This window comes from Lactuca sativa, chromosome 2 (assembly GCF_002870075.4).
Source record: "Lactuca sativa cultivar Salinas chromosome 2, Lsat_Salinas_v11, whole genome shotgun sequence".
In the NCBI taxonomy this organism is placed as follows: Eukaryota; Viridiplantae; Streptophyta; class Magnoliopsida; order Asterales; family Asteraceae; genus Lactuca; species Lactuca sativa.
Window position 1 is genome coordinate 183938701 of NC_056624.2, and position 22092 is coordinate 183960792.

Consider the following 22092-nt stretch of genomic DNA (forward strand, 5'->3'; position numbering starts at 1 on the left):
TCGATACTCTCAAAACAATTTTTCTTCGATAAAACCTAATACCAATACCACTAGGGTTTAGTCTAACGATAACCGCGGCAAATTAATGGTCTAGCTATTATTATTATTATATAAGCGTTAAATAACACTCAATATAACTCATAATAATAGCCCAAATACTTATTATAAGTTCCTAATAACGTTACTATATTAAAACATAAGCTATACTAAAGATAGGGTAGGCATAGCTCACTTACAGCGGGTTTTCTCGAAAACCGGGCTTCGCTGGAGCAGCGTTTCTGAGCCGGAGGCTCTTCTCGTTGGAGCCGTTAGGCGCTCCGGGAGCCTCGGGGCTTCCTTCGGGTGCTAGGGGGTTTACCCTAGGCTTTAGGGGCTTAAGGGGGGCTAGAGAGAGAGTATAGAGAGAGAAAGAATGTTGGAGAGGTGTGAAGAGAAGTGAATGCCCGGAACCTCTATTTATAGGCTGAATTCCTGATGGACTCGCCGAGTAGGAGGACCTACTCGCCAAGTTGGGGCATGTGGCAGCCTTCTGGTGGTGCCACGTGTCCTATTCTGGTGGTGCCACGTCACCCCCTATCGCGTATCAGCCTTCAAACTTAGAAAAATCATAACTCTCGCATACGAGCTCCGTTTTCGACGTTCTTTTTTTTCATCGCGTAGGTAAAATCAATATATACAACTTTCATTTAGACGCTGTCGGCTAATTCTCGACCGATCTCAAATTTAACAGTAGGAGGCGTTTAGACTGTTAATGGACCGCGAAGAAATCGTAACTTCTTCATACGGACTCCGTTTTCGTCTATCTTTTTACCGTTGAGTTCCTATTAATGAGATCTTCAAATCTCATTTAGGTCGCGTAATCCAAAAACCGTTCGAACTAAAACCGAGTTTCGGGTCGTGCACTGTTAAGCCAAATCTTAGAAAATTCATAACTTCCTAATACGAAGTCAGATTTGGGCGTTCTTTTTTTTGTATGTTCTCAGTTTAACATATACTAAAACTTTCGTTTAGATTTCTAAGGCTAAAATTTGATCCATCGTAAATTTACTATTTACGCTTCCCGGTGTCGTGCCGGTTTTGCCGTAAAACTTCGACGGGCCATAACTTCTTCGTTATAACTCGGATTGCGGCGTTCTTTATATGTACGGAAACCTTGTGACATATTCTACAACTTGGTTAAGATTATTTATTCTAAATAGTATTTTGTGGAAAAGTCGTTTTCGACCCCTATTGCCTCTAAATGGATTAGGCCGGATCTGCGGGCGTTATATATATATATATATATATATATATATATATATATATATATATATATATATATATATATATATATATATATATATATATGGCTAAGTTATTTTGTTTCTTACATTTATTGTTTGCTAGAATGCACCAATAAAAATTTAGTAAATTAAATAATTATTTAATTAAATAAATATAGATATTAAATAATTTCCATAATTATATGTATATTAAATGATATCCATAATTATAATTTTCTTTTTATGGAAATTAATTAAATCCGTCATTAATCTCAGCAATAATATTCTTTCAGAATGAATTCGCATCTAGGTGTTTATATATGAGTTCGTATTTTGTTTCAGGACCCACTCGCTTAAACTACAATAAAGTTGCATGGAATATGAAGAACGAGAGTGTATTCTACTATAATATACTCTCATTCTGCTGTAATACACTATCCATCTTCTAGATATGAATTCATTCTGAAAGAATATTATTGTTGACATTAATGACGAATTTAATTAGTTTCCATAAAAATAATTAAGTTATAAGTATGGATAACATTTAATATACATATAATTAATACTAAATTCCTATTGGTGCATTCTAGCACACAATAGATGTAAAAAACATTTGAACCTACCCCTCTCTCTCTCTCTATATATATATATATATATATATATATATATATATATATATATATATATATATATATATATATATATAAGCTATATTGAAATAACTTTTGATAAATATAAAGAGATATTTTTTTAAAAATATTCCAAATATGCCTTATGCTTCCAAAGTTGGTCGATTCAATCCATAAAGTTATTTTGTTGATTTATGGGGGTATAAAGTGGATGTCAACCTGTTGTTTTGGTTAAAGTAGCTTTTATATATATATATAAAAGCTACTTTGAAATAACTTTTGATATGTATATAGAGATTTTTTAAAAATATTCCAAATATGTCATATGCTTCCAAAGTCGGCCATTGCTACCTAACATAAGATGCTTTATAAGCCACATAAGCACTTTAAGCTGAAGTGACTTCCTTCATATCCTTCACCGTCCTCCATGGCATAATTCTCCCCACGAAATTATTCAATCGTTTCTTTCAACTTTGAAATTGATAGCTGCGCTTGATCATCAATCATAACCATGTCACCCTTCGTTTTTTTAGTCACTACTACCTAATATTACATGTTTCATAAGCCACATAAGCACTTTAAGCTGAAGTGATGTCCTTCATATCCTTCACCGTCTTCCATGGCAGAATATGCCTTACAAAATTATTCAATCGTTTTCTTTCAACATTGAAATCGATAGCCGCTCTTGATCATCAATCTTAACCAGCTCACTCTTCACTTTCTTCAAGAACATGTTCATGAAGTCTGAGAATCTTTCATTCGATCCAATTTGTTCATTTAAACCCACCACTTCACCAACCTTGCTCAACCCTATTGCTAATCTTTCGACTTCATTCGAAAGCAAGCTGAAATCCATGGTTGCAGCCTTCTTAACACTCGCAAGCTCACCACGTAGGCTTGAAACAACTTCAAGACCACGTTTCCTGAGCTCAACCTCATCACTAAGCTCAATTTTTTGACTAAGTCCTCTACCAAAAGAAGTTTTGTGATTATTAAGGTTATCTCGTTCTTTTTATTTTCCGGATTTCACTTAAATCATTATATTTTCATCCCCAAACAAACATTGTTTGTTCATCCCACCAAATCCCAGTGAATTATGGGTTTTCTTAACGACCCCATCTATTTAAGTAGAAATGCATATATGAATTCCACTAGCAAAAACTCAGATTCAACAAATACCCATTAAATAGAGAGGAAATATTTGGGGAATCTACTTGGGTTGTGGTGACTTGGTAAGGCATGTGGAAGATATGGTGGATAACCTATTGACCCATGTTCAAATCCTGGCACTACTAAGCCCTTGTGGCCATGGAGGTTCGCCTGCAGTGACTCCAGGGCATGAGGCACAGCCTCATGTTTGCAGCGGGGGATTAGTCGGTGCGCGAAAGCTGGCCCGGAAACCCTCGTTAGGGAAGTTCCCTTTCCAAAAAAAAAATATTTGGGGAATCAGACCAATAGTACAATAAATTATGCTCAGATTACAACTTCTACTGCTCGTCGTCATCGGGTGTTCCATGAGCTCATATGCTATAACTATGAAGAGTAGAGGCTTTCTTCTTGTCGGTTTTCTCACTTCATACTTCTTTGATTTGTGAAAACAAAATTTATGTTGGATTCAAAATCGAATCACTTTCGCTCCAATCAATTTCACCTCATCTAACTCTAATTTTATTTTCATCCAATAATAATAAATTTGCTTGATATGGAGTTTTGCACTAATAAATCTTGTTGATATTTTTTTTATATGTGATCGAGAATAATTGTTCATCAGTTTGTTTGTTTATTAGGCCTAATTCGAAAATTATCATATATCTTGTTGATATTTTTTTTTGTATGTGATCGAGAGTAAAGCAACAAAAGTTAGCTAGGGACTATTTAGACCAAATATATTCATATCCGGGATTATTTAGACCAAATCTATTTTGATAAATTAATAAGTTTATTCTCCTATTGACAAATGTCATACTATTAGGCTGGAGGGAGTAGTAACGCTCCTAACACCTTGTCACATCATTTTTTATTGTCATGTCACTTTTTTGTCTGCCACCTCGTTAGCACATTTTTCTTAACATTTCGTAAGAAGTGGTAACACCCTTAGCACTTCTTGAGTTTTTTTTTTTTTCCAAACTTAAATAAATCATATTTTTTAAAACTATGTTTAAGATTAAATGTGACCAACTAACTATACTTTAGGGACTTAAGATGTAAGTTTAGAAGAAACATAAGTCAAAAATGGCTTTTGGCGCCATTGTGTTAGAAGTTAGACTAGGGATGAGCAAAAGGACCGAACCGGCCGGAACCGGCCTGAACCGGACCGGACCGGGGAACCGGCTTCGGCCAAAATCAAGAACCGAACCGGCCCGGCGGTTCTACCGGTTCCCGGTTCCTACCGGTTCTTGTCATGTCTTCAAATGTTGGAACCGCTCCTTGAAAAATAGCATCATACGGTTCCGGTTTTTGTCGGTTCTACCGGTTCCGGTTAAATCGGTTCCCGGTTTCAAAAATCCACAAAAATAACGTCCCGGTCCCGGCCTGACCGGTTCTATCGGGTTCCGGTTCCGGTGCCGGTACCAATTCCGGCCGGTTCCCCGGTCCATATGCTCATCCCTAAGTTAGACGCATCGCTTTCATTTTAGTTCCTCTGTATCATCTATTCGTCAAACAAATACATTCCTTTTCTCTTTGTCAAATCTTCTTATAATTTCTTCATAATTTGAAACATATGCAAAGAGAAAAGATTATCCAAAGCATTATTCAGATGGCCTTTTTCGTGGGCTTTGGTATGATTTCAGTTTAAAGGGGAGATAAAACCCTAACGACAGCAGCAATGCTCCAACAAAGAAAAAGAAAAAAAATTAGCCAATCAACTCTTCCCTCCCCCCTCTCTCTCTCTCTCTCTCTCTCTCTCTCTCTCTCTCCTCCCACTAGCTCTTTGACGAGTTCTTCTTAGCGACCCATTTACCATAATTAAGGGGTTGGTATAGCGAATTGGAAGCGAGGGTAGTGGCGAGGCTTGACGCCTCTCACTCCTTTTATTTTTAGAACTCCTCATTAATGTTATATGTCACCTATCATGCAATTGTCAACCTATTAATTATCAATTTCAACTTTCAAATTTTAAATTTTCCACTCTAATTACATTAAATTAATAATTGATTTTCCATTTAAAATTTAATTTTTTGTCACTCTAATCATATTAAATTAATGATATTATATTCAAAAATTAAATTAAATTAATACATATTATAAGATGATATAACTTCACGTATTTATATAAATCAACGATTATAATTTTACATTACTAAAAAATTAACTCTTAAATAATAATTTATTTAAAATAATTGATTAACAATTGTGATTTTTTAATATGAAAGTTTAATTAATTTTATAATTATAGTTCTCATAGGTTATAAACTAGTATATTGATATATGGATATAAAGGAAGCCACCACAACTCAAAGTGTTTATTTGGCTTAGGAAACATGTTATATTAGGTAACAGTGGCCAAAAAACAAGTAGACATCCATTTTATTCCCTTATAAAGCAACAAAATATTTTTAAAGACCGAATCAAACAACTTTGAAAACATTTTATGGCTTTTGTGTCATTTCCCCTCATTTGAACTATTATGATCCTACTGATTGTGTTTATCCATCTTCATATTCACTAGATTAAGATGAATCTCAAAATCAAGAGAGGTACTAAGGCTAAGGGGAGTGGGTTCGACGCCCTCCTCGGCAACGCCTACGTGGCTCGGCAAACACCGGCCCGCCTTCTCAATATGTCGAGCTCGGTGGATGAACTCGGCAGGCAGCTACCGATGAGAGAGAAAGAGTAAGTGAATTCGAAGTTGCAGTGATGGTTCTTGGGAATTCTGTCTTGCTATACTTTCCACCCTAAATTTAAAGTGAGAAATACTATATAAGTTGACATTTGATTTATTCCCTTGATATACCCTTTAGCAATTCAAATAAACTCCTTCTATATAAGTTAATTATTATTACACCCCAAATTTTTAATTTTATTTTATAAAGTTCATAAAATATAATCAATATTTTTTATTCTTTTACTTAAAAATGTCGATTGATACTCAACAAAATTAATGAATTTTTTTATAAACATATTTTGTTTTAATGGATTATTTTTTATATAAACTATTTTTTTTTTTAAAAGTAGCATGAAGAGCATGCCGACCCACATCCACTAAATGACAAAATTTTGAAGCAGTGTGACAAATTTTACGTGGCGTTTATGTAGACTGTAACAAATGTGATACCATTTTTCTAGCCTAAAAGAAAAAATTTAATGTATTATACATGTCACAAATATGATACCATTTTTCTAGCTTAAAAGAAAAAATTTAATGGATTATACATGTCGTTATTTAATATGAATAAAAAGATATAAAAAAGTAGGATATTTATTTTCTCTCTAACTTATATATATATATATATATATATATATATATATATATATATATATATATATATATATATATATATATATATATATATATATATATATATATAACAATGACCCTCAACTTAAATGTGCACTAATTAATGGCTTAAGCAAACAAATCATACAGATGTCTACACTAAGTACAATGTAGGGATCTTGTTTACACCAAATCCATTATTAATTTATTATATGCATGAATACAAATCATTGCATCTTTTACAATCTTTTATCATTTTCATTTCAAACTCAAAACCTTAATAAAATGTATAAAATCAAGGGAAGCAAGTAATCACAACACCACATCACATCATCAAAGGTTTATCCAAAACATCAATCACGAAATCACTTTCAATTTTGCTTCCTTGTTAATCGGTTCATGTGGTAGCAGACATCTTACTTTTTACCCACCACAGATATATATTATATATTTAATAAAAACCGCACACAGAACGAAGTTAAATAAAGATTGTAAAACACAATCCGAAAACACTCTTTTCAAAAATATGATTCATATGCAACAAAAAAGTCAGATAATATCATAAAAAAAAAAAGGCAATTGATACATATAATAAGAAATTAAATACCCAATTATGTATCTTTTGTTTTTATATATTTTTCTACTCATAAAATATCCATTAATTCGCTTTTTTTAATGACATAAAATCCATTGATTCTCTTTTTTAATCATTTCATGAAAGAAAATTAGAGAATATTTGATTTCTCGTATATATAATCCACCAGCTATTGAAAACATGGATCTCCATATCAAGTTGTCTCTCCTAAAGTAGAAAAAGAAGAGGAAAAGATCTATTTATAACACCAACATGTCTGTCCATAATATCAAGAAAAAGTACACTTACTGATCATCTGATGTCTTTTTCTATTTCCTTTTATGCTTTTTTTTTTTCTGATCCTAAAAACATCATTCCAAGTTCAGGTAATTAAGGTGTAACGTTTTCCTTTTCTATGGTTATGCTCAAATTATATACATCAACTTCAAGGTATAAGTCCATAACCACCTTTACCCAACCAAAAAAAACAAAAAACGACAAAAGTTTCTCTGTTTTGTGCATGAATTTTTAAAAAGCTAATTTCTCGATGATTTTTGGCCCACTGTACATTGCTCCAATCACAGACAAGCCTTTTGGTTTATCTATCTCTTCCAGCCATGCATAGCTTTCTATCTTCTCTCCCTCTGGTATCTTTTTCTCATCATCTGTTTCTGTTATGTATTTACATACAACCAAAAAGTTAGTTTTTTTTTTTTTTTTTTTTTTTTTTTTTTTTTTTTTTTTTATTTCATCTTTTTAATTTTATGAAGATAAATAAACAATGAAAAGTGAACCTGATAAATCCATAAAAGGATGAGTGCGATAGTATTGGCAATGTCGGCCTTCAGGATCACAATATGGTGGGCCCAGAACATCAAGAACTGCACATGACGTCATTGCAGTGAAGCAATGCATGTTTCCACCATCAGTTGGATACAGAATGGATGCGTTGCATGGAGCAGTGAATTCAGCGTTGACTTTCAGTTTAGCCAAACGAACACCAACACCTCCTAATAAATCAAAGCCTTACATGTATAAACAAATACTTTCATTTCTTTCTATATATAATAAGAGAAAAGATTGAAAGTACAATGCTATAGAAGTAAGTTGCTATTTCTGGTTAAGAACTCACCTTCAGATGAATCGAGTTTTGGAGTAGAGATTAAAGCAGCATCATCAACCCAATCGTATGCTTTTATATGCATGGTTCCAAACAGAAGCTTACTGAAAACAGTCATCTGAGGGTGATTATGGAGAGGGAGGACACCCGATGGAGGCAGTAGGAAGATTCCAATCTGACATGGCAAAATGGTAAAAGTCAACACTTTTTTTTTTCTTAAATTTAATACATTTTTAATTAAGTTGAAAACATACCGAAAATTTGTCACATTCACAAAGGTGTAAGTATGTGATTTTAGGAAATCCTCCGATTTCTTTTAGCTTGAAATAGGGCATGTTAGGCCGTACACCAACATCAACTTCAGTCATCCCATCTAAAAAAAAAAAATCCAACCGATAAATTATTTATGAAAAAATAAAGCAATGTGTTCGTGTGTATTTTACGGTTTTGCCCTACAATCTCATGACAAATTTAAATAAGTTAAGAATAAATTTTCCAACACGTTTTAAACATTGTATAGATCTTAAACCATAAATCGCGATGATATTGTCGTTTTATTCATGTGGGTATCAAATCAAGAAAACACATAAATAATCATGTTATTCTTTTAAGTTTCAAGATTCATGATCAACAATGTATGTCTATAAATTATAAAAAGAAAAAGATTATACATTTTTAAGAAAAGTGGAGAAAGTAACATTAATGTTCATCAACTACACTTACTAAACAAATAAAAGACAACGAAACGGTTCACCGAATAGGGTTACGTGGTCGCACCGCTAGGGTTACGCCATCATACATAAATGAGAACTTATCTCAAAAAGACGTAACCATTCGAAAAACGTTTTGTTTGATAAATGTTGATTCATTTTGAATTAAATTTCAAGAAAATTCAATGAATAAAAACTAAAAGCAGAAGATTGTTAGCTTAAATATGAACAGAGTATCAAAGGTTTCTATATCTTCCATCATTTTCATTTGGTTGTACTCCTTTCTATAATCAGAATTGACTTCAGACTTTTTAGATTCTAACCAATGCTTACTAAATTCAACATATGCATACATATATAGCAAATTTAATAAAACGTTTAACTGTTTAAAGATTTATCAATCATCAAAATTCAAAATTATCCCATTTAACAATTGGTCAAAATTGGACTAATTTCAAAACGGCAACTAAACAACCTACAGCTACAAGACATCAAATTGAATAAACGCATCGGAGAGATGTAGTCAATTAAATCTACCCTGAAATGGGGAAATCAAAATTCAAACTACACCAACCCTACAGATCACAATGCGTTTTTGATCATTCAGATTCGCTATAAAGATCATTCATTGCACCGATAAATAGAAAATCAAGAAAGGGACTTTCAAAAATACGCACAAACAGATCCAGATACTTAAACTGCAAAGACGCGTATGAATATCGATGTAAAAATCAAGAATCATAACCATTGTAATCAAAATCTTACTTAAAATATCCTTTAGGCGTTCGATACCCTCAGCATTCGGGATAACTCCAGGGCCACAATCGGCGAAGACCTCAGTGCATGTATCATAAAGCTTCTGAACCGCTGTAACTTTCTTCTGCCTCATTCTCCTTTTCTTTCTTTCACCTGAAACTTTCTCCATGCCCATTTGGCAACCGAACTTACACGCATGCACTAAAACCACCTTTGTTTATGTATAATCTAATGCCCCAGGGAAAAAACACAGCAACTTAACTGGTAATCCGATATGGGTATCTTCAAAAACTCGCGAAAGTGGCGAACTAAAACATAGCAACTTGTAATGATAGATTGATGTAATCTAGAGAAATAACACAAAGTTACACGCGGTAAACCAACTATTGATCGATAATTCAAAACCCCCCACAAAAAAAGATAGCTTCTTTAACTGGTAACCGGATATAAATTTCCAAAGGGAGTAAAAATACGATCTGGGTATGGAGAAAAGAAAAAGGATGGGGACAAAAACAGTAAAAAGCAGAATCAGTGAAGAAAGAAGGAAAATGAAAAATGAAATGGTACTTTGTGGTGATGATTTTCAAGGAAAAGACTGCATCTTTTTGGATGTGACGATGCAGCACCTGGAGATGAAGATGAAGATCAAGGTGATTGTGACGATGATGGAGAGGGTTTTAATGGGATGAAAGCAAAGATAAAGAAAGAGGTTGATTTTGTTTTGGTTGAAAAGATAAAGAGTTGATTTGGATGGAGGGGGGGAAAGAAATACCAGGGGCCATGGTTTTGGTTTTCCAGTGGGCCGTTCCAACAGCGGATTCAGTTTTTATCAGTCACTTTCAACCTTAATATTTTAAAAATATGTTTAAATATATTTGTTTATTATTCTTTAAAATATTTAATTGTATTTGAATTTTATGCCTTAATTCAAAAAGCAAGAAGAAAAGGGGACAATTGTCGGGAAGAAATCCACTATTTGATACGGATTCGTCAATAACAACAACAAAATGATTATTTTGCACTTGAAGTTTTTTCTAAACGTTTTTTTTTTCATCAAAAAAATCAATATATATATATATATATATATATATATATATATATATATATATATATATATATATATATATATATTCAAATAAAAACCATAGCTTTCTTTATGAAGTATAAGATCGGGCTTATTGAATATAAAACATCAAGATCACGAGGATAATAATAAATAATAGAAAAACTATGGACACATGTAAATCCCCTATAAATGTAATAATAAGGGGCAAATCAGCCTCACAAAACAACAATATAAATTATAATACAAATAATTGTACTTGGAGCATGTATAATATGAACTTTTGAGAATTATTTTAAGAGTTGTTTATTCCGAAAAGATTATAAAACTTGAAAAAACTGTTTCAGAAGCTTTTTTAAAGTTAAGTTTTATATATATAAAGTTGTTACTTAATAAACTCTTGTTATGAAGTTTTTTTAATGATTTTGTGGGTCATATAATTTTTTAACCAACTTTATAAAGATAACTTATATAGGGATGAGCATATGGACCGGGGAACCGGCCGGAACCGGCACCGGAACCGGTCGGACCGGGACCGGGACGTTACTTTTGTGGATTTTTGAAACAGAACCGGAACCGATATAACCGGTAGAACCGGCAAAAACCAAAACTGTATGATACTATTTTTCGAGGACCGGTTCCAACATTTGAAGACACGACAAGAACCGGTAGGAACCGGGAACCGGTAGAACCGTCGGGCCGGTTCGGTTCTTGATTTTAGCCGAAGCCGGTTCCCGGATCGGGTCCGATTCAAACCAGTTCCAACCGATTCGGTCATTTTGCTCATTTCTAAACTTATACTACAATCACACAATAACAAATTGAAAAAATTCTTTTATAATGGAGATAAAATAAAAGCATCCATAATAAGGGTGCTTTTTACTTGTACTTTTTAATAATAAAAAAACTCAAAATACAAAAATTTATTGTATCTTTCGATAAGTTCTTCATTTTGCTTTTATTTTTCAAAAGTTTTTTTTTTTTTTTACAAAGCTCATATCTTAATTGCTCTAAGCTTTTTATTTTAATATTTTTTCATTAAAAAGCTCCAACAAAATCGCTCATGTTATTGATGTTCTTAACTGGAGTATGTTTTTAGTTCCAATATATGCAACTCTTTTTGAATATTTCTTAATTTATGTTAATACATTCCCTAATTTACGCTGACAATTACTTTCTTTTGTTTTTTTTTTTTTTTTTTAACGTTTTATTCATATCTAAATAAATAAGTATATAAGAAAAAAATACTTTTATATTTAAAGACCAATATTGATATATTTTTATATAACATTTGATTTTTTTAACATTACAACATATTATATATTGAGTTGAACCTATACAAATGATACATTATTCTAACATGAATCTACATTTTTTAATAAATAAAACCTAACATGACACATGTCAATTTTTTTAGAATGTCTCTTTGACACATGATATTTTTCTATGATTTTTATTATTTCATTTTTTTGATAACAAATCAAATTCAATTCAAAATTTAAAAATACAAAATCATATCCTAATAATATTATTATGTTTATTTTGCTTAACAAATTAGTTCTTAATTACTTACATAATATCTTGGTTTTTTTTACATGTATTATTTTTTATCTATATAAAATTTTTAAATATACCGACCCAGTTTCAAATATATCTCTTGGTCGTTCTAATAGGAATACTTAATGTAGCTAAGCTTACATTTAAGACAAAATTGCAAAAATGGTTCTTGTGGTTCTCAAAATTATATGATTTGGTCTAAAAAAATTTAATGGTGCATCATTGGTCCAATTTTGAATACCTTGTGTGATTTTAGTCTCTAAGGTTGGCATTTTTTATGGTTTTGGTCAATTTCCAACTTAAAATGACGAATTTTCCCTTTATATATATATATATATATATATATATATATATATATATATATATATATATATATATATATATATATTAATTTCTTTTAATTAATTTCTGTTTATTCTAATTAAAAATCCAAAAATAATCATACCCACCCACCCCTCCTCCTTCTAACTTACACCCCTCACGGCTTACTCTTAGATAAATTTATCCCATCTCTCTCTCTCTCTCTCTCTCTCTCTCTCTCTCTCTCTCTCCACCACCATCATAGGTTTACCACCACCGTTGTCGGACACCACCAATTGTCGAACACAACCACGTGCCAGACACTAGCACATGTCGGACACTACCACCTGCCATGGAAGAAAAATGTAGCATTGTCGTTTTAAAAAACGGGATCTACCATGGAAAGTTGAAAAGACGGGATTTGCCACGGTAGAAACCCCATCGGCATCATCACCTACCCAAACCTTCTTCGTCAGTGTTGCCCATCGTCTTTCAGCGATGAGGATTTCCAACTGCCACCACTACCTTCTTCGTCATTTTTAGATCTCCTAGCGTTGTCACACTTTTGATTTTCTAAAAACTTAGCGTCGCCACATTTCTCATATGTATGAGGGTTTTGGTTCAAGCTCTGACTAGGGTTTCCCATAGGGATGGTGATGGTACCTAATGATGATATCATCAGAGATTGTCGAAACCCTAACGACGTTATTCTTCCGGTGGAGATTGTTGAAGCCGTAATGGTGGCGTAGACAGAAGTAAAGATAACGACGGAGAACGGCTAGGGTTTATGTTCATCTGATTTAAATCTACAATGGCGGTGGTCCGGTAACATTTGGGAAAGAGGTCGATAACTCTGGCGATGCAGGGTGACGAACCGACAAACATTTTCATATGGGTTTTGGGGGCTTTGATTCCATTAACCTTGAAGAAGAGAGGTTGAGATAGGTGTTGTAGAGGAGAGAGGACGGTGTGATGGGATTAAATTTCAAAGTGTATTTAAAATCTTTAAGTATTGTAAGAATTAAAAAATGGAAAAAAGTAATTATAATGGTATCAAAGTAATTTCAAGTGTATAGGGATCAAAATCACTAAAAAGATCCAAAATTATATCACTAATGCGCCATCAAACCTTTTTGGACCAAAACCACATAATTTTGACAACCACATGGACCATTTTTGCAATTTTGTCTCTATATAAATAATATTTAGTTGTTTGTATCAATCTAAATGACTAATGTACCGGTTAGTTAAGAAGGTGTCCAATCTCCAATGTGAAAAAATAAGAAACATGAAGAACTGATATGTAAATTGATAGATAATTAGACAAAGACTAGTTAATTCTCTTCCATTTGAAAAAGAGACCGATGAGGAAGGAAAGAAAAACACCATAATCAACGATTAAATCATAATTGAAGTGTTAGTAGTTAATTTTGGTATGAATTCAAGTTATGGTTTGAGAAATTTAAGCTAACATCAAGTTTGGAAGGTAAAACTCACTCTGTTATTTCCATTATGTTGATCTACGGTTATATATGAAACCAAATCTGAAAAACCATTACTCCATCTAAGTTTTTAGTTGTTTCCAACATTAATTTAGTGATTCGAACTCCAAAACTTCATGCAACCTTACCAAATGTGATTGTGGTGAGGTTTAGTGAGGAAATTGATGCTTTAAGCTCCCTCCATGGTGGAATCAATGGTGAATTGTAGAATTTGATGGAATTAGTTGTACTTTGATGGTTTAAAAGTAAATCTATAATTAAAACATCAACAACCACCACTGTATTTCTCAACTTGGATTCATTTGAGTTTATGCATTTAAATTAGGGCTTGAATAGTAAACCGTGATGTTTTTGAAGGAAACTTCTATTTGATTTGTTAATACATGGATAATGTCATGGATGAAGTCTTAGATCTGCACATGTTGGTTAATCAGTGGTTGATTAATTGAGAATGATTTTAGAGAAAAATGGAGTTTGAATTGCAACAATTCTAAAATCATCAATTCCAACTGCTCGACTCAATGTAATTGGTTATTCTATGGTGAATTAAGTAATCTAAGAGCTTAATTTTTTTGAAAGTCCGTTAAGAACTTATTAGTTGTTTAAGAATTCATATGAGTAATAAAAAAAAAGCTATTAAGAGCTTTAGAGACAAAGTTGGTGTTGGAGGTTCACATGAGCTTCTTTAAAGCATATCTTATTCGTTTCAATTCAGATTGACATGCCGTTTTTTCTAATGAACAACTTAAAGTTTGTATATGATTTTAGACTATAAATTTGATATTTTTAGTTTTATATTCATTGACTTACAATCCCCCAAAATCAAGATATCAAAGCTGAAAGTTTTTTGGTTTTTCAGCTTTTTTATATTATGTGGAAATTTTAAAACATGCATATCTAATTCGTTTGAAGTCAAATTGATATGTGGTTTTTTCCAACTTGTAGTTTAGAGTTTGTACATGAGGTTATACTATAATTTTGACATTTCTGGTTTAATATTCAATGAACGACAATCCCCCTAAGTCGGGATATCAAAGCTATAAATTTCAATTTTTCAGTTATTTGTTTTTGTACTTTGTATTATGTAAAAATGTTAAAACAAGCATCTCTCATTTGTTTAAAGTCGGATTGTGTTACAATTTTTTCTAGAGTGTAGTTTAGAGTATGTACATGATTTCAGACTATAATTTTTTTCAAATTTTGGTTCACATTCAATGACTTACAGTCCCCTAAACTTGAGATATCAAAGTTTGAAGTTTTTAGTTTTTCAGCTTTTTCGTATTTTGTGAAAATTTTAAGACGTGTATATCTAATTCTTTTGAAGATGGATTAACATGTGGTTTTTTTCGAACATGTAGTTTAGAGTTTGTAGATGAGTTTAGACTATAATTTTGTCATTTTTGGTTTAGTATTCAATGAATTATAGTCCCTCGAAGTCGGGATATCAAAGCCGAAAATTTTCAACTTTTTAGCTATTTGTTTTTGTATTTTGTTTTATGTGAAAATGTTAAAATATGCACACTTCATTCGTTCAAAATTAGATTGACATATGGTTTCTTCCGTAGTGTAGTTTAGAGTTTGTACATGATTTTAGACTATAATTTGTCAATATTGGGTTCATATTCAACAACTTACATTATTCCGAAGTCGAGATATCAATATGAAAACTTTTAAAGTTCAACCCACTAAGTAGCAAGTAATTACCAAAAAATTCCAGTTTTATGGGTTTTTCGGTTCTAAACCCACTTTACTTAGTTCCACCCTACCCACTTTGATGTTTCTGAGTTTTCCGGTTCTATACCCACTTTACCCGCAACCGGTTCTTAAATATCAGTCCGGTTTTCGGTTCTACAAAATCTCAATAACCGGTTATAGGTTTTACGGGCCGAGTTTAGACTCACTTTCATCTCTACATCTAAGTAATCAAAAAAGTTAGGGACTAAAATCAAAATTTTGAAAAACAAGATCATTTATATAAGGGTTATTTCCATAAAAGACCTTATATTTTGATTTTTTTTTCTACTTAGACCTAAAACTTTTTTCTTTTTCGAAAAAGACCCAACTTTTACCTATTACTTGTTATTTTAGACCCTAACAAGTTACCAAAAGGGGAATCATGTATTTTCATTTCATAAAAAACCCTACATTTTGTACTTTTTTCCAATTTAGACCTAAAATGTTTTTTTTTTTTTTTTTTAATTTCAAAATAAACTCAATTTTAAAATTGGTTACAACCTTTAACACTAGTTGTACAAGGTACTTAACTACACCGATTTCATGAAGCTTAACATTGTTCTTGCATAAAAACGTGATTATTTCCTTTCAAATTAAAATGAAACCCTAAATTTTATTTTGGTAATATTATGGTTATCCTTAAGATTCAATAACAGTGATATAAAAACACCATGTATTGATCTAAACACCATGTATACATAAGATAGATTAATAAAATGAGGTAGTAGGCCAACAATTCAATTTTCTTTTCTCTACAACAAAATTTCATAATTTTGTCAGTTTTGCTCATTCACAACATTCCAACCATTATTAATAATCTCAACCATACTATTTTGATATTTAAGTGTGCGGTATCATTCTTGTTATTTGGATTTTTAACTTAGGCTCAAACAGTTTCATTCCCAAAATATAGTTTTATGTATTCATATGTGATGTTAACATTTTTTTAAGAAAGCCTTAAACTTGAATCTCATATATCTAAACAAAACTAATACAATGTTTAGGATTAATATTTTTATGTATTTATTTGATATAATTATAACATATTATTTAATAATGGGCTAATGATACATATATGGTTTTGGTTTAGGAGTATGCTAGTAAGTGCGTTTATTAACTATTGTAAAAAAATTGATTAAAAATTTCGGCCAAAAAAAAATAATATAGAAAAGTGAGAGAGAGAAATATGTCCAAACTCACCAAATACGTATAATAGACAAACTAAAAAAATTATTTTGTATACAGTTTGTTAAATTATATGATATTTTTTTTCTACAAATAAAAAAGTTTGTTATTATAATAAAAAATTCTTCTTAGCTACATATTATTTATGTTACCAAAAAATATCAAATTAACATCAAATTTTTTATTATCGGTAATAATAACATTTTTTTATAAACAATATATCATGTTTAATGATAATATATATTCAAGATAAAGTTTAATTATATCTTTTAAACAAAAATAAAATTTTGCAATTCTTCTAGGTTATATTCGCTCAAAGGATAATAAGTTAGATAACATTTTTTAGTGTATAAATGTATATTTTCTTTTTGGGTGTAGTCAACAATTACACCAACAAGTACCTTATATATTTGGTCTTGAAGATTATAAGCTATTTTAAAGTTGAGTTTATTTTGAAAAAAAAACATTTTAGGTGACCTGCTAGGTCTAAAATGGAAACAACTACAAAATATAAGGTTTTTTATGAAACAAAAATACCTAATTTATCTATTGGTGACCTGCTAGGTTTGAAATAACAAGTAACGTATAAAAGTTAGGTCTTTTTCAAAAAAGAATTTTTTTTTTAGGTTTAAAAAGAAAAAAAAGTCAAAATATAGGGTCTTTTATGAAAATAACCATTTATATAATATTGTTTTTATATTTATTTATTATTTATTTATTTATTATTATTATTATTATTATTTTATCAATCTTATTTGGGACAAGTAAACCGGTAGCGTCGTGGCAGATACCTGAATTTTGATTCATCTGCAAAAATTGATCGTAGAAGATCAAACCTTTCGTCTTCATCCTCTGATTACTGCAAATTCTAATTTTCCAATCTTCATTGTCAAGGTTCTCGCATCACTTCTTGATCATATCATCAGACAAAAATGTACGGGTTCGAAGCTATGACATTCAACATCCATGGGGGTTACCTCGAAGCAATTGTCAGGGGCCACAAATCTGGTTTGTTGACCGCTGCTGATTACAACAATCTCTGTCAATGCGAAACCCTCGATGACATCAAGATGCATCTCTCCGCTACTGAATACGGACCATATCTTCAAAACGGTATTACATTTCGTTGTTTATAGGGATTTCGCGTGTTCTGTTATTATAATCTAGATATGGCTTATGAAGCAGTTTCCCCAAACTTTACTTATTTCAACGCAAAAAGAAATCAAGATTTGGACACGAATTAAAGATGATATACATAGATCAGTTATTAGGTATTAAAGTATCTAGGTTCAGTATTAATCCGTTCATAATAGTTGATTCTTCCAGTAAGCTTATTATGTCAATGTACTTTCCAGAAAGGCGGCATCTATGTACCTTTTTGAGATTTGGTTTGTTAGTGATATTAGTTTTTGTTTCAACGATTGGCAAAGTGGCATCCATGGATCAATCTGATTTCTAGATCTGATGCTTGCAGGATTCGTTCTTGATTTCTAACTTTGTTTTGTTGATCTCTTGCAGAACCTTCACCTCTGCATACAACCACAATTGTAGAAAAATGCACTCTTAAATTGGTTGATGAGTATAAGCACATGTTATGCCAAGCCACCGAGCCTTTGTCAACCTTCCTACAGTATATAACGTAAGTAAAATTATTTATACTTCTAACTTTATATAATCCATATGTTACAAGCATTCTTGCATATTCATCTTTGTTTGGGACTTAACCTTTCGTTTTCCCCTCAGATATGGTCACATGATTGACAATGTTGTCCTCATTGTTACTGGAACTCTACATGAGAGAGATGTTCAAGAACTATTGGAGAAATGCCACCCTTTGGGGATGTTTGACAGGTAACAATCTAGTAAACTCATATTCTTGATTTTTCTGGTTATTGTAAATTTTAATACTTTTCATTTTTCTTCAGTATTGCCACCCTGGCAGTTGCTCAGAATATGCGTGAGCTCTACAGACTGGTGCTTGTGGATACACCACTTGCTCCATACTTTTCTGAGTGCATTACATCAGAGGATTTGGATGATATGAACATTGAGATTATGAGAAACACCCTTTACAAGGCATATCTTGAAGATTTCTACCAGTTTTGCCAGGTAATCGGTTATTTTTGAATTTACAAATATCATTTTATATTTGCAGTTTAAAAAAAAATTAGAAATTGGGAACAGAAACTAGGTGGTGCCACTGCAGAAATAATGTCTGACATTTTAGCCTTCGAGGCTGATAGAAGAGCTGTTAATATCACCATAAACAGGTGCTTCCATTATTCAAGACTTTCTTTCTGCTTATATGCAACTTCAACATGCTTATTTACTCTTTTGCCCTTGGGTTTCCATATCCAGCATTGGAACTGAGCTCACTCGAGAGGATCGTAGAAAGTTGTATTCCAGTTTTGGATTACTGTAAGATAATAAGAACAAGCTATAATCTAAATGTGTAAATTCGACTTCTATTTTTTTTCTCTATGTTCTTATTTATTGGCTTTCAAAACAGCTACCCTTATGGCCATGAGGAGCTTGCTGTATGTGAGGATATAGATCAGGTAAATGAATGAACAATGTATTTAATATTTATACTCGATTTGTTTACCCCTAATTTCATGGAATAATTACTATTTTAGGTCCGTGGTGTGATGGAGAAATATCCTCCATATCAGCATATATTTGGTAAGTTGTCTTATGGAGAGAGTCAGATGCTTGATAAGGCATTTTATGAAGAGGAAGTGAAACGACTTTGCTTATCATTTGAGCAACAGGTTTGTTTTACTGTTTTTTGTGTTTGTGATGAGTGAAATTGAGATAATTAGGGATGAAAATGAAAATGGTGATTGTTTATGTTGTTATATATGCAGTTTCATTATGGTGTGTTTTTTGCATACATGAGGCTGAGGGAGCAGGAGATTAGGAACTTGATGTGGATATCTGAGTGTGTGGCTCAAAATCAGAAATCTAGGGTTCATGATAGTGTTGTTTTCATATTTTAGTCGCTCATTATATTGTTGTTATCTTGTTGCGTTATATTTTTTATTTATTGATTCAAATGTGGTCTTCTTCAGGTCTTCTGTTATGAGGATATTTGTGGGATATGATTGTTCAGAATCAAAATAAGAATATGATTGGCCAAGATATGAATGCAAAATAATGTTTCAGTCAAACAAATTTATTATGAATCATGGAACATTAATTAAAAGTTTTGTTTTTTGTTTAGAATTCAATTACTAAATTTAATTTAACTACATGGTTGACATATATTTACCAACTTAAAATAATAAGAATTTATGTTTTGAAACATGATATTATTTCTAAGAGAAATTAAGATTTCCCTACCTTTTGTTCCTACCCATATTTCTGTTCATATAATTAAAATAATGATATGTGGAAATGCACTAATTCTCTCTTCTAATCCCTCTGTTGATTTTGTTACTTAACTTATCTAACGAGTAGAAAGATAATCAGAAACAAAAGTTAGGAGGATGTTTGATTTTTCTTTTTCCAAACATAGAGAGTTAACACATACATACTCAATCATGTTTGAGACATTCTTCACATAGAGACGTTGCTGGTGGTAGCATCTGCATCTTTTCCATGTATCCACTCAATGAAATTGCGAAGATTTTGATGAGAGCTTCCACCTGGTCTAACACTACTTGTAACCTTGTCTTGAATTTCTAAGGCTTTATCTTTAAATGATCTGTCTCCAAGGAGCTTCTCCACCTTACATTTTATTTCTCCTCTAGTGATGACACCTTGTTCATCTTTTCTAAACCCCAACCCAGTCTTCCACACGTCACAAATATAAGTTTGATTGAGAAATTGATCAGCAAAGCATGGCCAACAAAGGAAAGGAAGTCCATTGGTGAGACCTTCTATAGTAGAGTTCCAACCACAGTGACTCATAATGCAAGCTACTGAAGGATGAGCTAACACCTTCTGTTGAGGAGCCCAACTCACAATCTTTCCACGAGATCCTACTCTTTCCACATATCCATCAGGGAAACTTATGACCATGTTTGTTCGCACAACCCACATGAAGGGTTTGTTGCTAAGTTCAAGACCAAGGGCTAGTTCTGTAAATTGGGTTTGGTTCAAATTGGCTATGCTCCCAAATGCTATATACAAAACTGAACATGCTGATTGTTGATCGAGCCATTCTAAGCATGTCGAGTCTTCTTGCCAGAAGTGGCCTGTTTGGTTAGCAAGTCGATTGCTTGCTAACAAAGGACCTATAGGCAACAGTTGTGGGAATTGGTTAAACGTTTCAGGCTCCATCTCAATACTTGAGTTGCATATTACGCGTTCTCCTAACATGACACCTTCTGCTATTAAAATTGCATGTTGAAAAAGAAGTTCTTTGGTGACCATGTCCCCAAAACACATCCATGGGAGGTTCTTTGGTTGTATAGGTGGCATGGTTTCTGACAGCTGAATCATATCATCATTTAGAGGTATGCCTAATTTGCAAGAAAGATTAATAAAACGAGGTTTTTACAATAAGAATATTTTTTTAAAATAGTTTTGCAAATCTTACCATCGTTATTTATGATTCCATCTTTGATCAATTTCTCATAACAAATATTGATTGCTAGTGAAGTTAATGCGGCAGGCCAGAAAGCTGCAGTTCTGATTCCCATCTTCTTTGCAACTCTTAATGCCCATCCCATGAAACCATCAGCAACGATACATGTGACTTTGTTACAATCTTGTTTGTTGATCTTCTCTACGAGTTCTTCTAACTTATCAGGCATGGATTCTAGTATGGATTTGGTCAACTTAATAAGGTCACTCCTATCATCACATGGTTCTAAACCATCAGGGATTGAAACCATATGAATTAGATCCTCATAATCATCTTTCTCTAACAGCAAATTGTTAGTCACGACCTTGTGAATGATCTCTGTGTTTACAAAAGTGACTTTGACACCATTCCTGGCTAAGCGTCGAGCAAGCTCCATTATGGGAATTACGTGGCCTTGTGCGGGAACAGGTATTACTAGGACATGAGGTTTTGTCATGATTTGGTAATGGATTTTTTGTTATAAGAGGTATATGTTGATGTTTTCTATATTTGTTTATATGCCCGTTTTTATAGCTATTCATGAGTGATGTCATATATGGTGTGTTGCATATTTTTGTGTATTTTAGTTTTGTTTGGTTTAATTTGACTTGAGGTTTATCAGAATTCATGTGTTATAAGTGTCGCTATGCATGTTTTTATTTACTAATCTACATGTCTAATCTATAATATTT

General features: G+C 32.2%; 3 protein-coding genes across 4 annotated transcripts; 1 reads left to right on the forward strand and 2 right to left on the reverse strand.

Moving 5' to 3' along the window:
- Positions 1–7160: 7160 nt before the first annotated feature.
- On the reverse strand, positions 7161–10226 carry LOC111921591 (plant cysteine oxidase 1). Of its 2 annotated transcripts, none has more exons than XM_023917171.3 (5): positions 9499–10226; positions 8278–8396; positions 8036–8198; positions 7698–7928; positions 7161–7574 (listed from the first exon to the last, which is right to left on the reverse strand). In XM_023917171.3, exons 1-5 carry the CDS (start codon positions 9662–9664, stop codon positions 7432–7434), a joined length of 822 nt encoding a protein of 273 aa, XP_023772939.1. In that variant the 5' UTR covers positions 9665–10226; the 3' UTR covers positions 7161–7431. The 2 variants fall into 2 exon arrangements, with proteins under 2 accessions (XP_023772939.1, XP_023772940.1); XM_023917172.3 differs by having other exon boundaries at positions 7698–7913; positions 9499–10224.
- A 7355-nt stretch (positions 10227–17581) lies between these two features.
- On the forward strand, positions 17582–19969 carry LOC111921590 (V-type proton ATPase subunit d2). The gene is made up of 9 exons (XM_023917170.3): positions 17582–17943; positions 18349–18469; positions 18574–18681; positions 18756–18939; positions 19015–19100; positions 19189–19248; positions 19340–19388; positions 19467–19601; positions 19698–19969. The coding sequence occupies exons 1-9, from the start codon at positions 17763–17765 to the stop codon at positions 19827–19829; spliced, it is 1056 nt and encodes a 351-aa protein (XP_023772938.1). The 5' UTR covers positions 17582–17762; the 3' UTR covers positions 19830–19969.
- A 118-nt stretch (positions 19970–20087) lies between these two features.
- Positions 20088–21885, reverse strand: LOC111921610 (UDP-glycosyltransferase 83A1). Its single transcript, XM_023917193.3, has 2 exons — positions 21374–21885; positions 20088–21296 (listed from the first exon to the last, which is right to left on the reverse strand). The coding sequence occupies exons 1-2, from the start codon at positions 21855–21857 to the stop codon at positions 20389–20391; spliced, it is 1392 nt and encodes a 463-aa protein (XP_023772961.1). The 5' UTR covers positions 21858–21885; the 3' UTR covers positions 20088–20388.
- Between the last annotated feature and the right edge of the window lie 207 nt (positions 21886–22092).